The sequence below is a fragment of the Tetrao urogallus genome (genome assembly GCF_951394365.1).
Source record: "Tetrao urogallus genome assembly, chromosome: 11".
Classification (NCBI taxonomy): Eukaryota; Metazoa; Chordata; class Aves; order Galliformes; family Phasianidae; genus Tetrao; species Tetrao urogallus.
The window spans coordinates 16014660-16036087 of NC_136824.1; the positions used below are offsets into that span (position 1 = coordinate 16014660).

At 35.2% G+C, this 21428-nt stretch overlaps 1 protein-coding gene across 1 annotated transcript in view; it reads right to left on the reverse strand.

Annotated features, from left to right (window-relative positions):
- Positions 1–377: 377 nt before the first annotated feature.
- Positions 378–21428, reverse strand: part of VPS13C (vacuolar protein sorting 13 homolog C) — a gene marked incomplete at both ends in the record, with an annotated part of 78462 nt that continues 57411 nt past the window's right edge. Inside the window, 20 exons of the mRNA XM_079540623.1 lie at positions 378–467; positions 1530–1613; positions 1917–2040; positions 3290–3381; positions 8870–8984; positions 9656–9779; positions 11540–11585; positions 12719–12882; positions 13544–13619; positions 13857–13970; positions 14433–14514; positions 14789–14925; positions 15055–15168; positions 15970–16081; positions 16885–16954; positions 17039–17120; positions 18524–18664; positions 19259–19409; positions 19734–19969; positions 21127–21253. Coding sequence (XP_079396749.1) covers positions 378–467; positions 1530–1613; positions 1917–2040; positions 3290–3381; positions 8870–8984; positions 9656–9779; positions 11540–11585; positions 12719–12882; positions 13544–13619; positions 13857–13970; positions 14433–14514; positions 14789–14925; positions 15055–15168; positions 15970–16081; positions 16885–16954; positions 17039–17120; positions 18524–18664; positions 19259–19409; positions 19734–19969; positions 21127–21253 — 2281 coding nt within the window. The remainder of the gene's footprint in view (positions 468–1529; positions 1614–1916; positions 2041–3289; positions 3382–8869; positions 8985–9655; positions 9780–11539; positions 11586–12718; positions 12883–13543; positions 13620–13856; positions 13971–14432; positions 14515–14788; positions 14926–15054; positions 15169–15969; positions 16082–16884; positions 16955–17038; positions 17121–18523; positions 18665–19258; positions 19410–19733; positions 19970–21126; positions 21254–21428) is intronic.

Genomic DNA, 21428 nt, shown 5'->3' on the forward strand with positions numbered 1-21428 from the left:
TACCACAATGTGCTTGTAAACCAGAACCTTAGAACATGAATTAGACAACCATTTATTTTAAAGAAGCTATATATATATATTAAAAAAAAAAAAAAAAAAAAAAAAAAAAGCAGAAAAGGACATTTCAGAGTAAGAAAACCTTTTATAACAAGTTGTAAATTTTGGATGCTTATTTTAGAGTAACAAAATCCATAGTTTTGGCAAAACACATAGATTTTCAAAAGAAAGTGTTTATGACAATTAACATCAAAGGAAGACCTCAGTTTTTTTATCTGTAGTTTCAGCAAAATGTTTGTATGTTGCTTCTAATCAATTTTAGTGATAAGATCATATGTCGAAGTCAAACCCAACAGATCCTGTTATTATCAAGACAGCATTTATGGTTTCTTCAACCGCAGCGATGCCTGTTTCACCAGCTTTTGTTGTTTTCTTGTTGCCTGTGCTCTCTGAATGGCAACACAAACGCTCTGTAAAGAACACATTGAAAGAAGTCACATTGAAAGAAGTCACATTGAAAGAAGTCACATTGAAAGAAGTCACATTGAAAGAAGTCACATTGAAAGAAGTCACATTGAAAGAAGTCACATTGAAAGAAGTCACATTGAAAGAAGTCACATTGAAAGAAGTTAGCCTGTAGTTTCTTTCTGTGAGATACTACCCAAAATGGCTAATCCAACATTCAAACCTATATACGTGAAGCATGGCTTGTTTGCATTGAGTACTGGAGTAGCTTCGATGGCCCACCTAGTTTTACGCAAGTAATGCCAGCATTCAGTGGAAGCTGAAGTGTTTGAAATGCTTGTCAGTGTGCTTTTGCTCACAATTTCATTAAGTCTAACTAATTTCTACCATGAATATGAAGAGAAAGTAATTTAAGCTCGGTGGACAGACAACAAGCATTAGTGTTACTGAAGCATTTCAAGCATTTATAGACTGTTGGTAACTTACAGAAATTCAGAATTTGCTACAAAACTACATTAAGGCAGATAGTTACCCAGGTCAATTTTTCCATTGTTGAGGAATCATGGAATTGATGCAAATCGTTAGCTTAGCCTGTGCAAGTCAGCTACAAGACCCAAGCACACGCTCAACAAAAACTCCCCCAAATCAGCCTCTCAAACATCAGAAAATAAATGGTAGAAAACCAGCAGAGCATGAGGAACAGGGAATAAGTAATTCTTTTCACATACAGGTACACTTACTGGGTTAATTCAATTACCTTGAAATACTGAGAAGGGAGCATAATTCAGACATACAACTGACTACAGTGAACGTAATTATTTGAATTATTTTCCTTTACTAAGTTATAACGTACAAAGTATAAAACGACGCAACTTCAACTTTATTCCTGCACACACCCTCAAATGTTTTAAACTGCCTTATCTCATTGTTTTCCTGGTCAAACTCATTTTTCAACAAGAAAACATGGTCAATAGTTCCTTGGAATGTGAACATTACTATTTTTTAGATGTTTGGAGTTTCAGCAAGTACAACAACAATAAAAGAAAACAGAAGAATAAAGAATATACCGCTGCTGTAGCTTCATCCTGAAACTGAATGGCCTTTTCACATTTATGACCTGTGCTGTCCTTCCTTTGGAACATCCTTTGATCCTGTTGCAAAGGGGCACAAAAATATAGTTCAGGTGACTCATAAAACAAGAACGCAGAATCTGATACATAAATGGCTTGAGTGTCAGCTTCGGCTTAGACTTCAGTTCATTCTCTGTCTAACACATCCACACTTCCAAAAATATGAATTAATTTCTCCTATCACCAGAGCCAGGAGTTAAGAGTCATTAGATAAATTAAAAGCATCTTTGGAACTCTAAATAAGCAGTATTGAATAATAAATAATTTAAAATGAATTTTTAAAAAAGACAAAAAAAAAAACAACAAACCACATGATTTTCTTACCAAAACAGTTAGTTTTAAAACACTTCCTTCACATGTGGGACCGTACTTAATGTCTTCATATAAGTAATCCCACTCTGCTGTTAAATGACCTAAGATTTCCACCTCTTTTACATATATCACCCTCCTGTTCAGAAGGAAAAACACGTCAATACACAATTTCCACCAGAAATTACAGCTGTACGAGAAAACAAAATGGAAAACAGAAATGTTTCAGAATGCATTTTCTATGTGGATCAAAAATATCCATTCAGTAGCAGTTTAACTGTATTTCCTTAATGTATACTCTAAGACCATTACTTTGTCCTTAAGACTCAGATGTTCTATGTTTTCACATGGGATGCTCAGGCAGATTAATCAAAACCACCAGCCACTGGATAATAGAGGGAGATTACTTAATTTTAACCAGCTCCTCAATGCCAGCAGTCAGCCAGCTGAATACTGACTACACAGTGAAATAAGTATGTAATTAGACTGACAGATGATCCATTGCTACAGCTTGCATTTGTTTACTAGTTGCTCCTTCATCTCCTCAGATATCCAATGTCATCTAGCACACAACAAAGAAAAAAAAAGTAGCAGTTTCAAACAGAATTAAGTTAGAAGCTTTAAGCATATATTGACCAACTGGATTAAGAACAGCAGTACATATTTTAACTAAAGCTGCAAATAAGAGAAAAAAAAACCCACAACCAAACCTAAACCATCCATCATAAAAATGTGTCAGTATCTATCTTAAAAATCTTGTTATGCTACAACATGAAGTGCACTGTTATAAAAAAAATACAGGTTGGCTGTCTCCAAGAGTTTTGGTATGGATAAGCCTACCTCATACACCCAGGCAAAGGGCAAAAACTAGTAACGTCTAGGATGCAGAGATCATAACCCATGGGATCATCTTAGCACAGTTACAAGGTTTTGAGCTCTCAAACCATCCAAGACAAGCAATATCTTACATTCTAAATACTGCCTGATGGATTTAATATTCATTTTAATTTGAACAAAAGAAAATCTGATTCAGAGTACTTTTTACTTAACAAGCTTGTAAACATGCATTATTAAAACACTGGTTTGACTGCAGACACTTCGCACAAGCTAGTTTCAAGCATCAGAAACAGAAAAAAAGCATTTCCCCCCAACAGAATGAAATAGTCACTGACTTTAGAATTAAAATAGCTTCCTGAATTAGTAGGTAGTGTCAATATAACTGATCATGACCTCACATTTTGAATAAAAAAAAGAAAACAAATTACAAAATCAATAAGAAAACAAATAAGGAAAGTGCATGTGCAAAGAACAGCTATTATTTAAAACTTAGCCAGATGCCTGATGCCTAAATTGAAACAAGCTCATAAAAAGCCTTTGGAACTTAGTACCTATTGGTAACAATAAGGTTTGCCCTTCTGCCTTTTGGAAGCTCACAGTGGTATCGGTAATTCTCTTCTTCCAGCTTTCTTATGTGCAATTTCTGAAACAGAAAATGAAAACGTTTGGCCTGTAAAAACACAAGTCAAAGCAATGTATTTAATTAATCTTTTCAAGAGGATTACCTTGTTGAACTGCTTCTTTCAAGACATTCTCTTACAGTGTTCCCAGTCCTGAAGCATCAGTGAAATATCTGATCCCTCCCACCATTCAAAAGGGAGAACATGACACTATGGTGTTATTAGGCTACTTATTTACCTTGAATTTCCCTTTTGTGCTAATTATTCTTTAGCAATTCCTATTCTGCTACATCTGCAGACTAGATTCAAGAGTGAAAATCCTGTGACAATACCTTTAAAGAATATAATGTTAGGCTTAGACCCGTAGAAATAACCAAATTACAAACACTCAGTGCTCCTCAAGGGTCAGCTTCTACAGCACTGAAAAAGCATGCATATTCAACATCCAAATACAGAAGGTATATGAAAGTGCAGACCAAACTACCCATCACATTCCTGTTAGCTACAAATTAAATGACAAAGAGAGGTTTAGAAAAGCTTCAAAATACACCGAAGTGCTTTCTAACTATTTTTACGTTCCTCAATATTTTTTGATGAAGTATTTTTCTGATTTTCCATTCTTTGTGTCACTTAGCGAAGAGTGATTTTTTCTACGTTACGTCACTAGCTCTACAATATTCAATCAACCCCAAAGAGCAGTACTGCAGAGTATCACAGTATATCTCAAAATCACCCACAATAAATTTTAGCTTAAAGACATCACATTTCAGAAGGATACATCAATGAATTTGAAGGAAGTTTCAGTTTAATTCTGTTATTAGGGAATTCATCTGCTGTATTGCAGCAAATTTGAATTTAATTGATAAACTAGGAAGAGCACACTGGAAATGAAGGAGGAAAGAACAAGCCAGTTCAGTTTTGGTTACTCCCTGTAAATAAACAACCTCCTCAATTTCCATAGCTGATTCTACGACTTGACTCCATATTCATCTGTCTATGGTCAAGCACACAGGCTAAAAGCTCAGTATATATCAAGTAACCACAAAGAAAACCATCATCCCAGCCTACTTCAGAATTGAAACAAATCTCAAAGTTTACATTTTATTCTCATTTATTTAAAGCTTAACAAATGTCTTAAAGCATCATTGTACATTTGAAGAGATCCCAGGAAAACCCTTTAAAGATCCACGACAATAAATGTGCAGTCAATGAAATCAATGGCATAGTGTTTTCCTGGAGTTGCTCCCAACAGATGTGATATTAATATATATATATGTATTTTTTATTTTTTTATTTTTTTGAACCAACCAAAAATATATGGTCCCCATCTTCTATAATACACACCTATATAATCAATTTCTGGCCATCTTAGAACTTTGATATTGTAAAATAGACATGAAAGAGAAAAGCACGCCACAAAAGACTGCTCATCTCACTCTCTGCATTTCTTCAGAACGTAGAAAGACAGCAGCAAATGACTAAAACCACATGAACTCACATTTTATACCCAAACCATAGCTGATTCAGTTATATAAGTCTGAATATATAAAATTAAAAAACACGAAATTAAAAGCAAAACACATCACTACGCAAGACCACAATTCAGAAGTTGCAACTCATTCTGAATCTTTGTTGGATATGTAAAAAGTGAGACACACTGCACTTTTAAACAGATTCATTCATAAGCTTATTCCTCTGTTTAAACTCAAAACTTTAGTGAGAAAATCTGGTTTCGTAACCCTAACTTCAAAAACTATCCTGGTATTATGTTTTGTATACTAAGACAAGAGCTTCCATGGAGCTCTCAGCCCAAGAGATGCAGTATTTGTCAGAGCTGTACCAACACTCCTGATACAAATTCAATGCGTTACAGTGGTGCATTATGTAAAAAGGGGTTTGGGACACTTGATGCAAACTACACTGTGACCTGCTTATACTGTTTAAATTCAGGCATCTTTATCAGAAGCTTTTATTTTGAGGAGACCACTACAGCGCTTTTAAGAAGTTCAATTACAGTTATTTTGCGTGGAAATGAAAGAAGTAATGCATATATACACAGCAGAACTGAAACTCAACTAGATATATAATCTGCAGTTTTTCTTACTGTGAAACACCAGCATCACCTAATTATCCTCAAGTATTCTGTATTCTTAATAACGCTCCATGTGTTAACTAGGAAACGAGGCAAAGTAGCACTGTAAACACGAATAAGAACACATCCTGCCAGACCTTTAAGTACTGGGTATAGATGGGAGTCTCCTCATCAGAACAGGCAGTAATGCCCACACATTAAAAGGCAACAACTAACAAAGCCTTGCATGAAGATAAAGCTCATGAGAAAACTCGCTTCTCAAGAAACAATTCTCCCAAAGCTGCTGTGTTTTTTAGTTTGCTTCCTCCAACTGTACATAGATTGCACGTAACATATTCTTTACTGCTAAGCCTCACTGCATGAGCTAGAGACATGCTCTGCAAGATACGGCTCTAACATTTAGGAACATCCACATTTTTATGTAAAACACCTTTTATCCAATCACTGGATATTTTTAAGGCATTCTTTCCTTAAGGTAATATGCCAAAGTTTCAACCTTGGATATACATATTTATTTTAAAAGAATATACATATTAGAGTAAATTAAAAAGGTCAAAGCAAGTGAACTAGAAAAGTATTTTGCACAGCTCCTCTGTAGAGGAATTAAGTCAGAGTAATGAGACTGCTAAGCTTTTTCCCATGGAAAAGTGAACAAGTTAATGACATAAGGTGCATAGAAGTAGTGTGGCTGGAAAAGAAAGCATATTGAAACATGAGGTTTTCAAATCAACCAAGGAAAGTCACTTATATTTTGACGCAAACAATGAACTCTGTAAATGGATCTGAGCTGTGCCATTAACTATGAGGGCTAAAGCAACAGGCAAGAAGCAGAGCCTTCTCAAATTAATTTGAATTAGTTACTCAATTTAATAAGGTACAAGTCAGTGGCAGAATCAGGGATGATACAATCAAGGCAAGATACAGAAGTATTTGGTGGAGGTAAGAATGGAATTTGAAATAATTTCAACTGCATAGGCAGGAGAATAATTTCTGGGTCAATGTTTTTGTATGGCAGATAGAAAGCATCAAGAAGCGAGGCATGCAAGAGAATATAGGAATTAAGAATCCAAAACACATTTACATATTACAGTTTTCCAATTCTGAATAAATTTTATTCTTCAGCTACTTACAGAGGGAAGGGGGGAAATACAGTTAATGAGATGATGATAAGGAGAAAATCCTGGTTGAACTACTTGTGATCTTGGGGCAGAACTGGAACCAAAAATAAACTGAACATAAACTTATGGCAAATAAATTTGTCTGTATAAACTGACCTTCCGAATTGCTTTCCCTGCTGAAGTATCTTATTTCCTGTAAGACACTGCCCATCTTGCTTGGAATTTACACTAAGATACATAACTTTCCCAACGCTAGCCTCTAGCAAAGACATCAAAGCCAGTTTAAAATATGTATGTAAATAAACTAAAAGCTGTGTTCAATTAATTGGCTTCCAAAAGGAAGAGACTATCTAGAGGACTATGCACAGGCTTCGTTCTTGTTTAATATACAATTCTGATCAAAACAATTTAGGCCTAAGAAAGATACAAATATTAGATGCGCAAGAAATGCAAAACATGTAGTTTTCAGTGCTAATTACGCTACATTCTCCTTTCTGACAGATGGAGCAATTGTGAAACCAGTGAGAAAGCACAACATTACTGAAAAATATCTTCAGCACGATCTAAAAATAAAAATAGTTTAAAAAAAAATCATTGTATGAAAAAAAATCTGGTTTGCTTCATACATAATAATGATAAGTTTTCTAAAATAGCTAAAATTAAAAAACTCTATTACATTTCCTTTCTTTAAACAACTTAAATGAAAAATGTTGACTATTGAACTGTAAACTCTAGAAAGGTATTAGCAGCAGAGATGCATCTGCTTGAAGTTTTATTCATTTATTATATGAAAGTACTTTGCTCCTAAGACAACTTGTTCAGCTTTGTTAATTTACAGTGTTGCATTAGAAATGAAATTTATGGCATCACTTGCTGTAGAAATAAATTTAATTACCAATTCACGTTAATAGTTGACACTTAATTACGTTAAACAGAGAGGACCCAGAAGATTCTGTGAATGAAACCAGAGTCAATAAGCTGGCTATAATATTTCTAATTGATACAAATGATAGAATAGTAGTAATAGAAAAGGCACAGGGGTTTTCAAACACGTAAGTGGTTGGCCTATAGCATATTACAGAAACCAGAAAGACACAGCTTTCTTGAAGTTTTTATGGAAACAGTATTTCCCTACAATTATGAAATAAGCAAATGTTTTCACAGAATAATTTTCTCTTCAATGCTATTTTAAATCTTGTGCTCATGTTTACTCCCTTCATCCATAGCCCTATGAGAATGGCAATATTAACAACCAAGTGTACTCAGCATCTATGCTACCACGATTATTTTTTTTCTACTCAGGTGCCCTCAGTAGCTGCCATTCATAAGGAGGTAAGCAGTCTCAGAAAAACAGACATAAAAGAAAAAAGCGCTCCCTTTTCTCTCAGCTTTCTCGCTTAGCTAGTCTTACCTTATTCAAGTTCATTTTAGTTTGGTTTCTTAGCATGGACAACATGAAACACTATCTACTACAAAGAGAAGACACGAAAAGTGGGGAGAGGACATGTTAAATGCAATCATGCCCTTAACCTAAAATAAATGAGGTTCATAAAAGATCACAAAGGAAATCAAGAAGAAAAATGGAAAACGTTTACTCCTTTATTCCAGTTCTTGCTGCGTATGCCAGGAGAGAAAGAGAAAGAAGAAAAGCATTAGAAATAGGCTAGGAAATAAGGACTAGTACTGAACATTAAGAAGAAAGTACTAACAGCAACTTCTACTTTTCAAATGTCCATCAGGGAATTTACTTTACTCTAATTTTTAGAAGAAAAAAAAAACAAAAAACAAAAACATTTTCATTTAAGGAAGTTGAAATACACTTCAACTAGACTATATAGAGCTTGAAAACAACTGTTACTAATTCCCTGTACGTTAGCCACATCCACATGTAAAAGCAGCCTAGATGTTCACAGAATGCTTGTACTTACAACACACTAACATTAAGAATAATAAATACCAAAAGGTGGTATTCTCAGAATTCATAGTTTTCTCCATTGCTAATACAACCAGGAATCCCAGTAATTGTATCAAACAGAAAATACATTAAGCAACTCAAGCTCTATTCACCCTATGTAAGAGTTGCTTTCATTGTGAAGATGACTTAGTAGCAGTAAGTTCTGTTTTATCAGCAAAGCATTTCATCTGACTGCCAAAACTTTTTCTCTTCAAACTATTCTTAATCCTATCTCCCTTCAGAGCAATGCTTTTGTTTTGTTTTTTTTTCCTCCAGAATTTCTATCATCCTTTAAAGAATCCCGTGGGTCAGAAAACTTAGAATTGCATTTACAATGTAAGTCATACCTCAAATAAATCATAACCCTCAGCTTCCACCCTATCGTATGGCCGGATGATGCCATCTTCATGAATGAAACGTGGAGGGCGGAGATTAGGTACTTCTTCTGTTGATTCTGCCACCCTGTTATAGATGATGGAACAGTATTCTCATTAGCTCATTACACATTTGAGTTTCACCAATTTATGCCTAATATTCATCGTACTTACTACATCACTTAAACTTTACAATTGTCCTAAAGGTGTAAATAACGAAGACACGCTGCCAGTAATACATAAAAACACATGAGAAAATTAGCAAACTACAACATGACTTAGAAAAGCTTACTCCCATGCCCTGGCAAGCATTAAGAATTCAAGTTGATTAACATTAACATAAGCCTTCCTTAGAACACACAAAACCCTATTGCTGAGTTTCAAACTGGTAACGGTCAATTTTCACAGTAAGTTAAATGTCACTTAAACATTTGCATTCAGCAGTACATAAATATATCACAGAAGGTAAATTTAAATAAGATCCTTTAATTACTTTTTTATAAGGGAAGCAACTGAAATGAGAAAATGAGCTAGTTATTGTCTATGTGACCTGCAATATTGCAGGACAAATTCTAAAGGAACAATTTCCTGAGATCAACATAACACAAATTCATTAGAGACTGCTAGGTGTCTCTTGGTCCTATAAATCCTACTGAATATTGTACGTAACACAAATGATTTAGTGTCACTACTGGATCATTTCACTACGTGGCATGCAACGTACAGAGACTGTGTGAAAACATCCTCTTGACTTTTTACCTTTGAATTCCCTGGAAGGTACTGCTTGCCATATCTACAATGCCACCTGTTGGGCGGGCAACCACTCCTACAAGTCCCTTTCCGATTCCTTTAAAGAATCCAGCTGCGCCTTCTTTCTTAGCCCCTTCAGAAGAAAGAGGGGAAAAAAACGATAGTTTCAACGATCTGACAGAAGATAGTAGCACAGAATTAAACCGCTATAGCTCCAAACATCATTGCGTAACTAGAGCTCACAGGAACTGATTATGTACCATCCGGTTACTACAAAGCTCTCCATACAAGTCACAGATTGCCCATTCAGTAACGTAGCTGTTCATTTAAAGCTTTAACTGCCTTCAAAGCTAACATAAACAAGGTCAGTAAGGACCCACAGGCCAGGTCCACCTTCTGGCTGCACAGAGAACTACCCCAAACCCAAACCTTACGTCTAAGAGCAGCGTCCAAGTCCTCCTTGAGTTCCAGCAGCTCGGGCCCATGCCCACTGCCTGCAACAGCTCATTCCATGCCCCACCATCTACTGAAAAACCTTTCCCTAGCCCCCAGCTGTCCCTCTCCTGACACAGCTCCACCCCGCTCCCTTGGGCCCATTTGCTGTCACAGATCAGAGCTCAGTGCTGCCCTCCACTCCCTGTGAGGAGCTGCAGCCACCATAGGCTTCCCCTCAGCCGGCTCTGCACTGAACAATTTACAACATTTAGAACAATTTAGAACATTTATAAAAACATCAAAGAGAACTGACCCTAAAATGAAGCCCTGTGGAATCCCAGTGGTCTCCAGTCTAATGTAACTTCATTTATTCTAACTCTTTGAGCCCAACAAATCAGCCAAACTAGATTCTGCTCCTCACATATTCAGTCAAGTCTTCAAGCTAATGTATCAGTCTTTGTAAGTCAATAACAACAAAATAATCGGAATTGTCTAAGCTGCATATACACAGTGGAGTTAATTATTTCTCTAAACTCCATGCTTTTGGTGATACATAAAATAGAAGAACCAGGTGAATGTTCAGAAAGCATATCTGTGCACCCACTACTGAAAGGAATACTACAGCTCAAATTATCTGCCAACCATGTATAAGAGACAGGTGATACACAGCACAATAATAATTAACTTGCAATATTTAAATCACTTGGATGTGAACTTTAATGTAAAATATATCTTTCTTAGATATCATCTATATTGTGGCAGATTTATTACATTTCATGAAGTGACAGCCTTCATGCAAACTGCTCTCGGGAACTAAATCAGATTCATTTATTAAGATTTCCCCAATATTTGAAGTCCCCCCAAAATTAAAATGCATGACATCTGTCATCTCCAATAAACATATTATTTTAAGTATTCATTGTTTTTGCAGTATCAAGTATCTATTAACTCAACACGTGATATGAACATGCCACAAGCAGTGTAAGATATAAAATGTCAGAATCTCAGGACAGAATCATAGAACCGTCTAGCTTGGAAAAGACCTTCAAGGTTAAGTTCAACCATCAACTTGACTTACTAAGTCCAATCACTGAAGCTATGCCCTTTATGTCATAATTCTAAAGCTTTTTCAACTGGTGTTTAAATTATTGGTTTTTTTTGTAGAATCATTGTTAGTATTTTTATTCTAGCTTTAAATGACAATCTGCTTACTACAGCAAGCCTAACATAATACATTGCAAAGACAATTCCTCCCTATTTCACACAAAAGCAAATAACAGTTGTAGATGTATCACAGTAAAAGACTGCAGAAGGTTGCATTTGAACTAGAAATATAAAAATCATCTTCTTACACTTTAGCATCATGATAAAAATTTCTTAAAATTAAAAAGTCTATATTAAATATTAATCTTGATAATAAAAAATCTTTAAGTGGTGCAGTGCAGGCTTACAACTTACCTTCCACAGGTTTCGTAATTATTCCTGTCACACCCCCAACAACACCCTAGAACAAAGAAAACAATTAAGTCCCTATTTAGAAGCTAGAAAGCTATTGTCCAGTTAGGCAAACAGAATCTCACCTTCAATTTTAGAAGGTGATAATGAAGTTCAATATCAATATATTATTTTTACTCTAAAATAGAAGCTAAAAGAGGGAAATGGCTCCAGTAACATTTATTTGCCTACAAAGACACAGAAATCCTTTGCATAGTAGTCTGTCAGAATAATTAAGAAAGCTTCTTTCTAACAAAGCTCTTCAGAAAGCTGTCAGAATTTTCAATCATGAGTGAGTAGTACCAAATATCTAGGGTAACATCAAATAACTGAGAGGGATTTTAAAGTTGAAGCATTGAATGACATTAAGGTAAAAAATACATATATATCTCCATGGTAACTTCTAAACTTTCAGCAAACGCAATCAGAAATTGACACAATGCTTATTACTCGTAATTCTTCAGAAATAAGTTGATGAATTGGAATGGCAAGTCACAGAATTTATTGAAATCTTATTTACTTTCATCTAACAGAAATCCCTCAGAAATTGTTTACATGGGTTCTTTACACTTAGCAGGAAACAGGCACATTTTTTCTTTAACCAGAAAAGGTTTCCTGACTTCACATAATAAAGAACAGATGACACTTCAGCAGTTTCTATTCCAGAAAAATCTCTCCCACCTAGCATGATACTCACTTTCATACACATTCAACTTGATTTAGAAGAATGTGCAAGTAAATGAAAAAACTCGAGTTTTTGTATGAGTTCAGCATACAGAATGCCATTTCTATATAGAACAAGTCCAGAGTTCAAATTCACAGCCAAACTGCTTTAATGACAGAATTAACTGGAAGAAAATATAAAGGGCCCAGTTACTTCAGAGGAAAAACTTGTATTATTTCTTACGATTTCCCTTTTTAAGATCTTATCTTCGTTTCCTTGTGTTGGCCAAAAGAACATAACCTCAAACACTAAAGCTAACAAATGGTATCGAGTCTACTATAACCTGTTTTTGACTTCCTGTTTTTGTCTTCTGTTTAGTTCACGTTTAATATAAAGCCAAAGACGACATGATAAAGATTATATGCATGGAGGTACATATTAAGAGCTGACACATCATATACTCAGCTTCCAATTCATACCCGTAAAAAGCCTTTTCCTCCCTTAGCCAGGCTGCCGCTGAAGTCTCTTGGCTGACGACCCATTTCCTCTCTGCGTTTTTGCTGATATTCCTTATCCATAGTAATGGCTGCTAAACCTTTCCCAACAGAACCAGTGATCCTAGACACCACCCCTGCAGCACCACCTAATGGAACAGAAAGTAAAAGCTATTTTTCTTACACAAATTAATAGTACAAAATACTAGACACAGGTATCTCCCATATTGAATTTAGGTATTACTAATTTACATAAGCTGACTATCACATTGAGTATGAGAAGAAATTGGCCTGAAATCTGTTAGTTTAGTATAATATAATTCTTACATCAGCTCACCATGTCTCACATATCATACTGAATGGAAATTGACTTTCTCTATGAACTGTAAAACAGCTGAATAAACATCTAAGGTATACGTAACAAAAACTTATGAAAAGTACAGTTCTCAGGCATTTCCAGATATTTTGGAATCATTAGAATCACTTCATTCAGCCTCACTTTCTTTATTCATCTGTAACATGTTACAAATTCAGTTGCACACACAATTTTTCTGTTTGCTTTCCTGTTCTGCGAAACAGATTTAGATGCTCTCAAGTTAGGTATGAATGGTCTGTAAGGTGAAGACTGGCTGTACTGATGTACCACTGTACATTTATTGTACCACTGCACATTTATTATAACTCCTGTTTTGAAAATATCTATGGGATATTTCTTTTACGTAACTTATCTCTGAAATAAGGAAAAGAATGCAAAAAATGTAATCCATGTGTTAACCTATTTTATCGAATCAGTAGCAATAGGATACACACCCACTGTATGTCCAAGAAGACTTCTAACACCAATTACAAAGCCCTCAGCAAATTCTTCAGGTCCTTGAACAGCACCCTGAAAATGAAGTCTATTATCATTAGAAGAAAACTTACACATGCATTTCAGGAAAGTTCTAGGAATTCCTTCATATCAGCAAGATTGTTTTAATATGGCACTTCTTTAAGAATTGAGAATACACTTTTCTTTTTTTTAATGTTAACTGTGTTGAATACAATGACAAAAAGCCTACAATGCTACCCATTTATTTCATCAGCCTACTGTTTATGTACGGTTAAAGAATCAAAGTCATACCTGGAAAGGCTCATAAAAGAAAGCTTCAACTCCCTCAGACAAGCCTCTGATTAAGCCAAATGGGTTTCCAAGAACATCTAACCCAAGTACAAGAACATACATCTGTTTCAGGAACTAAATCAAAACAAAAACGAAAAATAAATTACCATCAACAACAAACAATCCAGAACAGCTTTAATGGCTGCTGTTACATAGTAGAGTACAAAGGTGATACATTTTTTTGATTGACTGCCCAAGTAAGGTGTTAGAGTACTGAAGCAAGTATTTCTGTTGTGAGAAAGACTGGCTAATGTAAAAGGTACAGCTTATTTATGGATAACTAATAGAACACTGCAGTGAAAAAATGTACAGACAGAAAGAAAAAAACTAACTACATATATTCTTCAACATACTTTCAGAACATTTTTGTAATTATGGTTTCAGTAACGTGCCTCCAAATTCCTACTTCAGTACCATGAACTTGGGGGGGGAAGGAGGGGAGTATCTGTAGCTTTCATTCATCTTTTCTTTCCTATTTTCCACATTCCGTAAAGACAATTATTCAATATTTTATACAAAGGCTTGATTAAAATTTACCTGTTCACTATAATGCCTAACAGCTCTCTTCATCAGTTGGTCTCTCTTGTAGAACTGATATTTAATTTCAAAGTATGCAAGTCTGAAAGACAAACGATTGTGAAGTAACTGTACATTACCTATAGGTACTCTTATTCCTTTTCAGTAGTTCTGGTTTTTCGTTTGTCTTTTACTTGAGATAAACTTGAAGCTATGTTCCCTTGAAAAAGAGAAGAAAACACACCACTCCTGCATTCCTCCTCTTCCATATACCTTTATACTAGAGACAATCAGCAAACCTTAATACAGACATTCTAACAAAAGTGTATAGTACATATTTTTTGAATTATTAAAATAAAAATACTTCTTTGGCTTACTTGAAAATAAGATCATCCACATCTGTTAGAGTAGCTCCAATACTTTTCAACAGTAAATTAAGAGAATGAATGGCTATCATTTCTTCGCTCTTATCTGATGCTTCTCCACCAGAAGCCAGAGACAGACTCAAATGCAACTGTAAAGAAGGAATTAGTAAAACCAACAAGTTCATCCAGAAGGTCAATCGCACCACCTATCTTACCCTAAGGAATGAAGAAATAATTTTTATCAAGTATCTTATTACCCCAAATCATCTATCACATACCTTAATAGGAGAAATATGAAAAAGCTCAAAAAAGCTCAGCATTGACAAGTCTGTTAAGGAAGTCTCCATTAGTTCTGTGCTAAGTGCATCCACATCTTGCTGAATTAGTTTAGACTATTTTAAAGTAAGAAGAAATAAAATTGAACAGAAGGTTATCAACACATGTAACAGCAGAAAAAACATACAAACATATACGTATTACACAAAAACATATATAAACATATGAATAAAAGCTAGCACAAGGAATAATTGTGTACAAACACAGCAAAACAGCAAGCTAACTAAATGGTGAGCAACCCCAAAACTGGAAACGGGCTACTTGCTTTTGCATCCCAAACAAACATCTGAGTAACACCAAGTCTTTTCCTTAAAAGGGTAAACGTGAAAATTTGTGATGTTTTAGTCCTTCTTGATAATTTTATATGTCTTTATATTTCCCAATCATTAACAGATATTACTTCCATATTAACTTAGAAGTAACTAACTTCCTGTAGTCACTTGTATTTTTGTATTTCCTCACCAGATCAGAATTTTACATAACACATCTGAAGGTAACATTTCTAAGAAAAAAAATCACTTTCCAGTTACACAGCACTACTGACAAGTCAGTCAAAAGGTTACTCTATATACCTTAACCTTCATTTACTACCCTTAACACTTTGCAGCCACAGTTGAAACAATCATGTCAAACAATTAAACCTTAAAAGAAAAAACAATTACACATACCACTGTATTTGTTAGTCAAACTTGTCTGTTAGCAATACCCAACCCTAAATGACAACGAAAACCCCAATGCTTCACTGACAATTATTTTATTAAGTCTCTTCTTTCATTGTTCTCTAATGCAATATTCACTAAAATATTCAGAAAACCACGTAGGCCCTTAAGGACCTATTGTGGCAAAAATCACATTACCCTCTGCCTTTCAGCTTCTGGGTCTGTAGATGGAGTGAAAAGTTCAATAAGTGCTGCTAAGAACCCTTGGTCAATTTTCAGTGCCATTTCCTGGATAAGAACCATGAAGTACCTAAAATGGGAAGATGAACAGTGTGTATTTGAAAGGACCCGGAATTTAAGCTCAACTTGTACAAGTAACTGAGGTTTGGTTATTCAATGCTGCTTATTAAAAAAGCAGTATTAACTGCTTATTTACAGTTGGGAGGGCTTAACAGCCGTGTGAAATTATGTGTTGCTATACTGCAAATTATTCAAAATTGACCTAATAATATCAGCTATCAGTAATTTTTATTTTGTACTTTATGATTTTGTGTGCTCTCTTGTAACATATTTGTTCCTCTTATCCACCTGCCTTCCTCTGTAAGTCATATTATTATTTACTTCAATGAAATTGACCAGCCTTAAGTATCACACCCATATTAGCCAGGTACAAAATCTTATAAGTAACCATTAGTACATTTTCAACTCATTTTCATAGTACAAGAACTCAAACAAAGACACAGACGTATTAACTAGAGAAGATATATTTCACAGTAAAACACTGTCTTGAGCTACATCAGAGACCAAATTAGTCTGTTGTTAGAGCACAAAATAAACCCAGCACTGTATAGCAAACAGGCAGATAAGCAACTCTGATGTTTCAGTTGAAGATGTACATCATTCTGATTACTAAAGAACTTCCTTAACAGTTAATGAGGCCAATTCTTACTTTCTAAAATAAATATTATTTTAAAACGTTTTTTCGCTACAGAGGTTTAAAACTCAATCCAAGTCAGGAGTAGTTTGGATAGGACAATCCCACTGCTAAAAGAACGTTCACTTTAAAAAGAATTAAAGATTTCTAAAGATGCATTACAACACGATTACACTCACTTGAATTGCAGCACTTTGCTGTACTCGTTAAACCTAGTGATAACACTGATGTCAATGAACGGTTTTGGTTCTGAAACAAAAAATAAAAAACAAATTGTCAAGCTGCTATATTCAAGGCTGCATAATTCTGGTATCATTAAAGATTTTCACTTACCTGAATCCAAAGCAATTGACTTGGGAGGGGCTACTGGGTGAAACACGACAGGGAACATCGATCCTGGTAACTGATTATCAACCTAAAATTATCATATTAATTAGACATGTGTTTTAATACCACAGTAATCAAAGACCATTTCAGTTTTAGAAGGCCTGAGGAGATCCCTTTTTTTAAAATATACTTCAATGTTGTTTTCATACTCCTTCCCCCTTCTTCTTAGGGGAAGGAGAAAGGGAAGGTAGATTTGGCTGCAATAATTTTGAAAAGTTACTTTTTAAGTAGTAGAAGATCTAATGGTTGAAACTGTTGGAAAGGGATGCTCATGGAATTTCACACACACAGTCATTTAGAGGATCTGTAGCTGATGGTATGTTTGACTCTAATAACAAGTACCAGCTTCATGCAAAATAAAAACAAAACGTGAAAGAAAGACAGAGGAAAATCTTCCCCAGCAGCTGGTGAGAAAAAGTATCAACAGGGTCTTTGCTGAGTGCCTCCTTTGTGAAAGACTCTGAAGGGCCGCCAGAACTGATGAAATTGATAGCTATCCTCCTCAATATTTTCCTCAAAAACAAAGCACTTCTCAGAATTACCTCAAACAATATATGGCTATTCTTGTTCATGTATCAGCACTCATAGCATCAACTGCAGTACGCTAGTTAGCTACGAATACTGAATGTTAATTCACTTTGTGTTAAACTTGTGTGCAGATAAACTGCTGGATATTGGTTTAGTGTCCATTGTCTGCTTTCCAGTAGGTTGGTCCTCCGATTATACAAAGAGCTCTGATTCTCCAGGTATACTATCTACAGTTACATGTTACATGACTATATACAAACTATGACTGTACAGAAGCAACTACGATAAATTTTGAAAAAGGTTATTTATTTTCTAAATAAACCTATAAACCTATAAAGCCTATAAACTTTCTTTAGAAACACACTTTCCATTTTAGGGCCCTGTTTCACGCTAATCCATAATTTTGTGCAATCCTTTCCATATTATGCCAAATGACAGGATAGAGTTGTTTTCCACCAGTGAGTATTTATACCACTTCAGCTACCCTGACATCAGAGGGCAAAGAGTCATACATCCATCAAGTGGATGGGGCCAGACTCTTTTCTGTGATGTGCAGCAAAAGAACATGGGCCAATGGGAAAGAACTGGAACACAGGAAGTTCCATACAAATGCAAGGAAGAACTTCCGAGAGTAATAGAGCACTGGAACAGGTTGACCAGAGAAGTTGTGAAGTCTCTGAAGATACTCAAGATCCATCTGAACACTCTGCTGCACAACCTACCATAGGGACCCTGCTTTAGCAGAAGGGCTCAACTTCATGATCTTCAGATTTCCCTTCCAACCCCTGCAATTCTATGATTTTCTGATATACATTAGATTTGGAGATATTTCTTCATATAGATATAGTACAATACAATAAAATCTTAAGTGTTTATTATATAAAGCATGAGGAAAGATCGTACCTGTAGCCAATACAATTGAGCCCGTAAGCTTCTTTGGTGAGGTGACTGTTTGAATTCAACCTGAATTCCTGATAGGAAGTTACGTCGGATATTGCATCTAACTGGGAGGCGCATTTCCATCGGGACCTTACTAAAATTCACCTGGGAATAGTAAGAAAACAGAGCAAGCGTATCATTAAATTAAGCTTGAGGATAAAGAACGTTTCATAATACCAACAAACAGACTAGTACATACCACCTGCATTACTCATTACATCATGATCACATGTATTAAAAAAAAATTTATCAAATTAAATATTTAATTATCAAATAAAAAAAAATTACTCAAATTAAGTATTTGCATGGAAAGAAATTCAGTTATTTTGACAAGCACATTACATGAAACTTCAATTGTTCAAACTAAAAATGTCTGTGTTATCTTAACAGTTACTCAACACACGTTGGTGTAACTGAAGATGTTTACATGCAGCTTTCTCATTTCCCAGTTGATGCTTCTACTCCTGATCCAGATGATCTCTTACTTAGTAATAAGTACACAGGAAACACATCAATATTGTCTCAATATTACATCAGAACAAGATATTTCACTTAGAACACAAAATGATTCCAATATAAAATTTGCTTCTCATATTGAGTATCTTTTAATTGGTCACCTATCCTTAATTAATAAAATGTAAGTATTTTCACTGTTGTTCAGGTGCTACAGTCATTTCAATGGTTCAACTCAGAACATACCTCTGTATTGCTGTCTAGTTTATGCCAACCTGGAGCTTGGAAAGCACTCTTACAAAGATACTTTTGATAGGCTTGTTCCAATAGGTTTATTTGTTTTTGATTAAATGGCCTCCATTTCTGCTTCCGTTTTTCTTCCCAGACAACACCAGAACTGCGAGACATACAACAAGGTTAACAATTTTAAAATAATTAAGCCTTTCTTATACACACAGGCCATATAAAAAGATGCTATCCTCATTTTTCAGGCCTGAGTGAACTACTGTTTGCTTTTCTATAGAAGCTAAGAAAAAAAGCAAGCATATCCCATTATTGTACAACAGGAAAAAAGGCAGAACTTCAGTTTGCTTAAAAGGTTTCACCCATATTAATCACATAGACAAGACATTCCTATCAATTCAACCACACTGCTGAATTTACCATGTACTGTCAAATTTTTGAGTACTCAAAGAAATATTTAGGCCTCTAAGTGCACTACCTCGTAATTCCTATGTAAGAGATTTCTTTTTTATTTTCGTTGTTAACAAGAGAAAGTCCAAGACTGTGAATTGACAAGATTATTTCTTGGTCAGGTTGCTCTAGTTCTTCGGCTTGTAATGCTTTGGAAACCAATGCAACATCATCTGTGAACAGCAGCACCCGTTGGCGACCATCCAGGAAGGAAACCCAGTGTATTTGAGTATTTGCATTATACGGAAATTGGCCACATTCATCCTGTATTGGAAAACAATAACATAATATATTACAGGAGTAAACCCACGATGTTTGTTTATATACATACAGCAACAAGTTTACTGGCACACAAGTAAACCAGAACTAAAATAATTTTCTGTTGTTGATTCACTTTATTGCATCTCACTGATTTAGAGGCATGTTGTATCTCAAAACACTGTAAAGAGAAGCAGCAGGCTGGTTTTCTTTTCTTTTTTCCCCTCCCCTTTTTCATTTATTTTTTAAGTGCTTTTGAACTGTAGCAATAGTAGCCAGTGAGAAGAACTATGGCAATGATAGTAAACAAAGCCCTTTGCAGCAAAGGGTATAACTTAGAATCCTGTGTTATGGGGGCAGAATGCATTAAACTGCATACCATAAAACAGTAAAGATGGACAACGATTCAAAACTTCAAATGCAGAGATTTCTCATTTGTTTCTTTGTGAGGTACAAATGACATAGATAAAAATCCCCTTCTTAAAAGTCATGCAAACATAATCATAACGATACACCAAGGAAATAAGTTTTCACACAAACTAAACCCACGTTAAAATAAATGTGGAAAATCGGACTCAAGAAAGTGGTTACATGGTAAATGCTTGCTTCCCATAACTTAATAAAATACTTGATTAGTCTTATTCTAGATTTACCTCTGATTGTAGTTAGTCTCCCCCACCTCCTCACTCATTTTCAACAGAATCATTTGTCTTTTGCACCCATTTAACAGTATTTTAATATTGAGGGAGCTAGAAACACTACAAATACCTCTTGCTAAACAACCCAGTTCTCTACTCTATGCAAGCATTTCTCATAAGGAAGCCAGTCACAGAGTTTTTCCTAGAGCTTTGGGGAAATACTTAAGCCAAATGCACCATTGCTTAAAGTGATTTATGTGTCCTTTGTATTATACAGATACTTCTATAGCCAAAGCTCTTCACCACTCTTCTTTAATATCTGAGGAAAGCATGGTGAAAACAGTTTGGAAACTGTATGAAATCCTCTATTAGTATCAATTTAAAAACTTGTTTAACTGAGAACAGGATCTGCTGGAGAACAAGACAGAAATGCCTAGATACTGAAAAAACTTTCACACTGAAAATTTTAGACTTCTTACAGTCCTAGTGTGTTTCAGCATTTACTTCTCCCTTTCTGAGATTTACCTTCAGTAGATCATGTTCACCAAAGCTTTGAGAGTAGCTCCAGGCCAATTTTCTTGTTTTAGTTGGATCTGTCCATGCAAACAGGCATACTTGCTTTGGTTTCAATTCCATTTCCTCCTGTAATCCACTGCAGTTTAAAATAATAATAACATTAAAATAAAGATTATATAATTCCCTGTTTAAAGAACACTGTTTAAAGTAGTATAACATGTTATGGTACCATACACTCTTCTGATCCAGCCTCCTGGAGGTGAGGCATGAAGGGCACAGGAGATCATCTCCAACCTGTAGCTAGGCTCTTG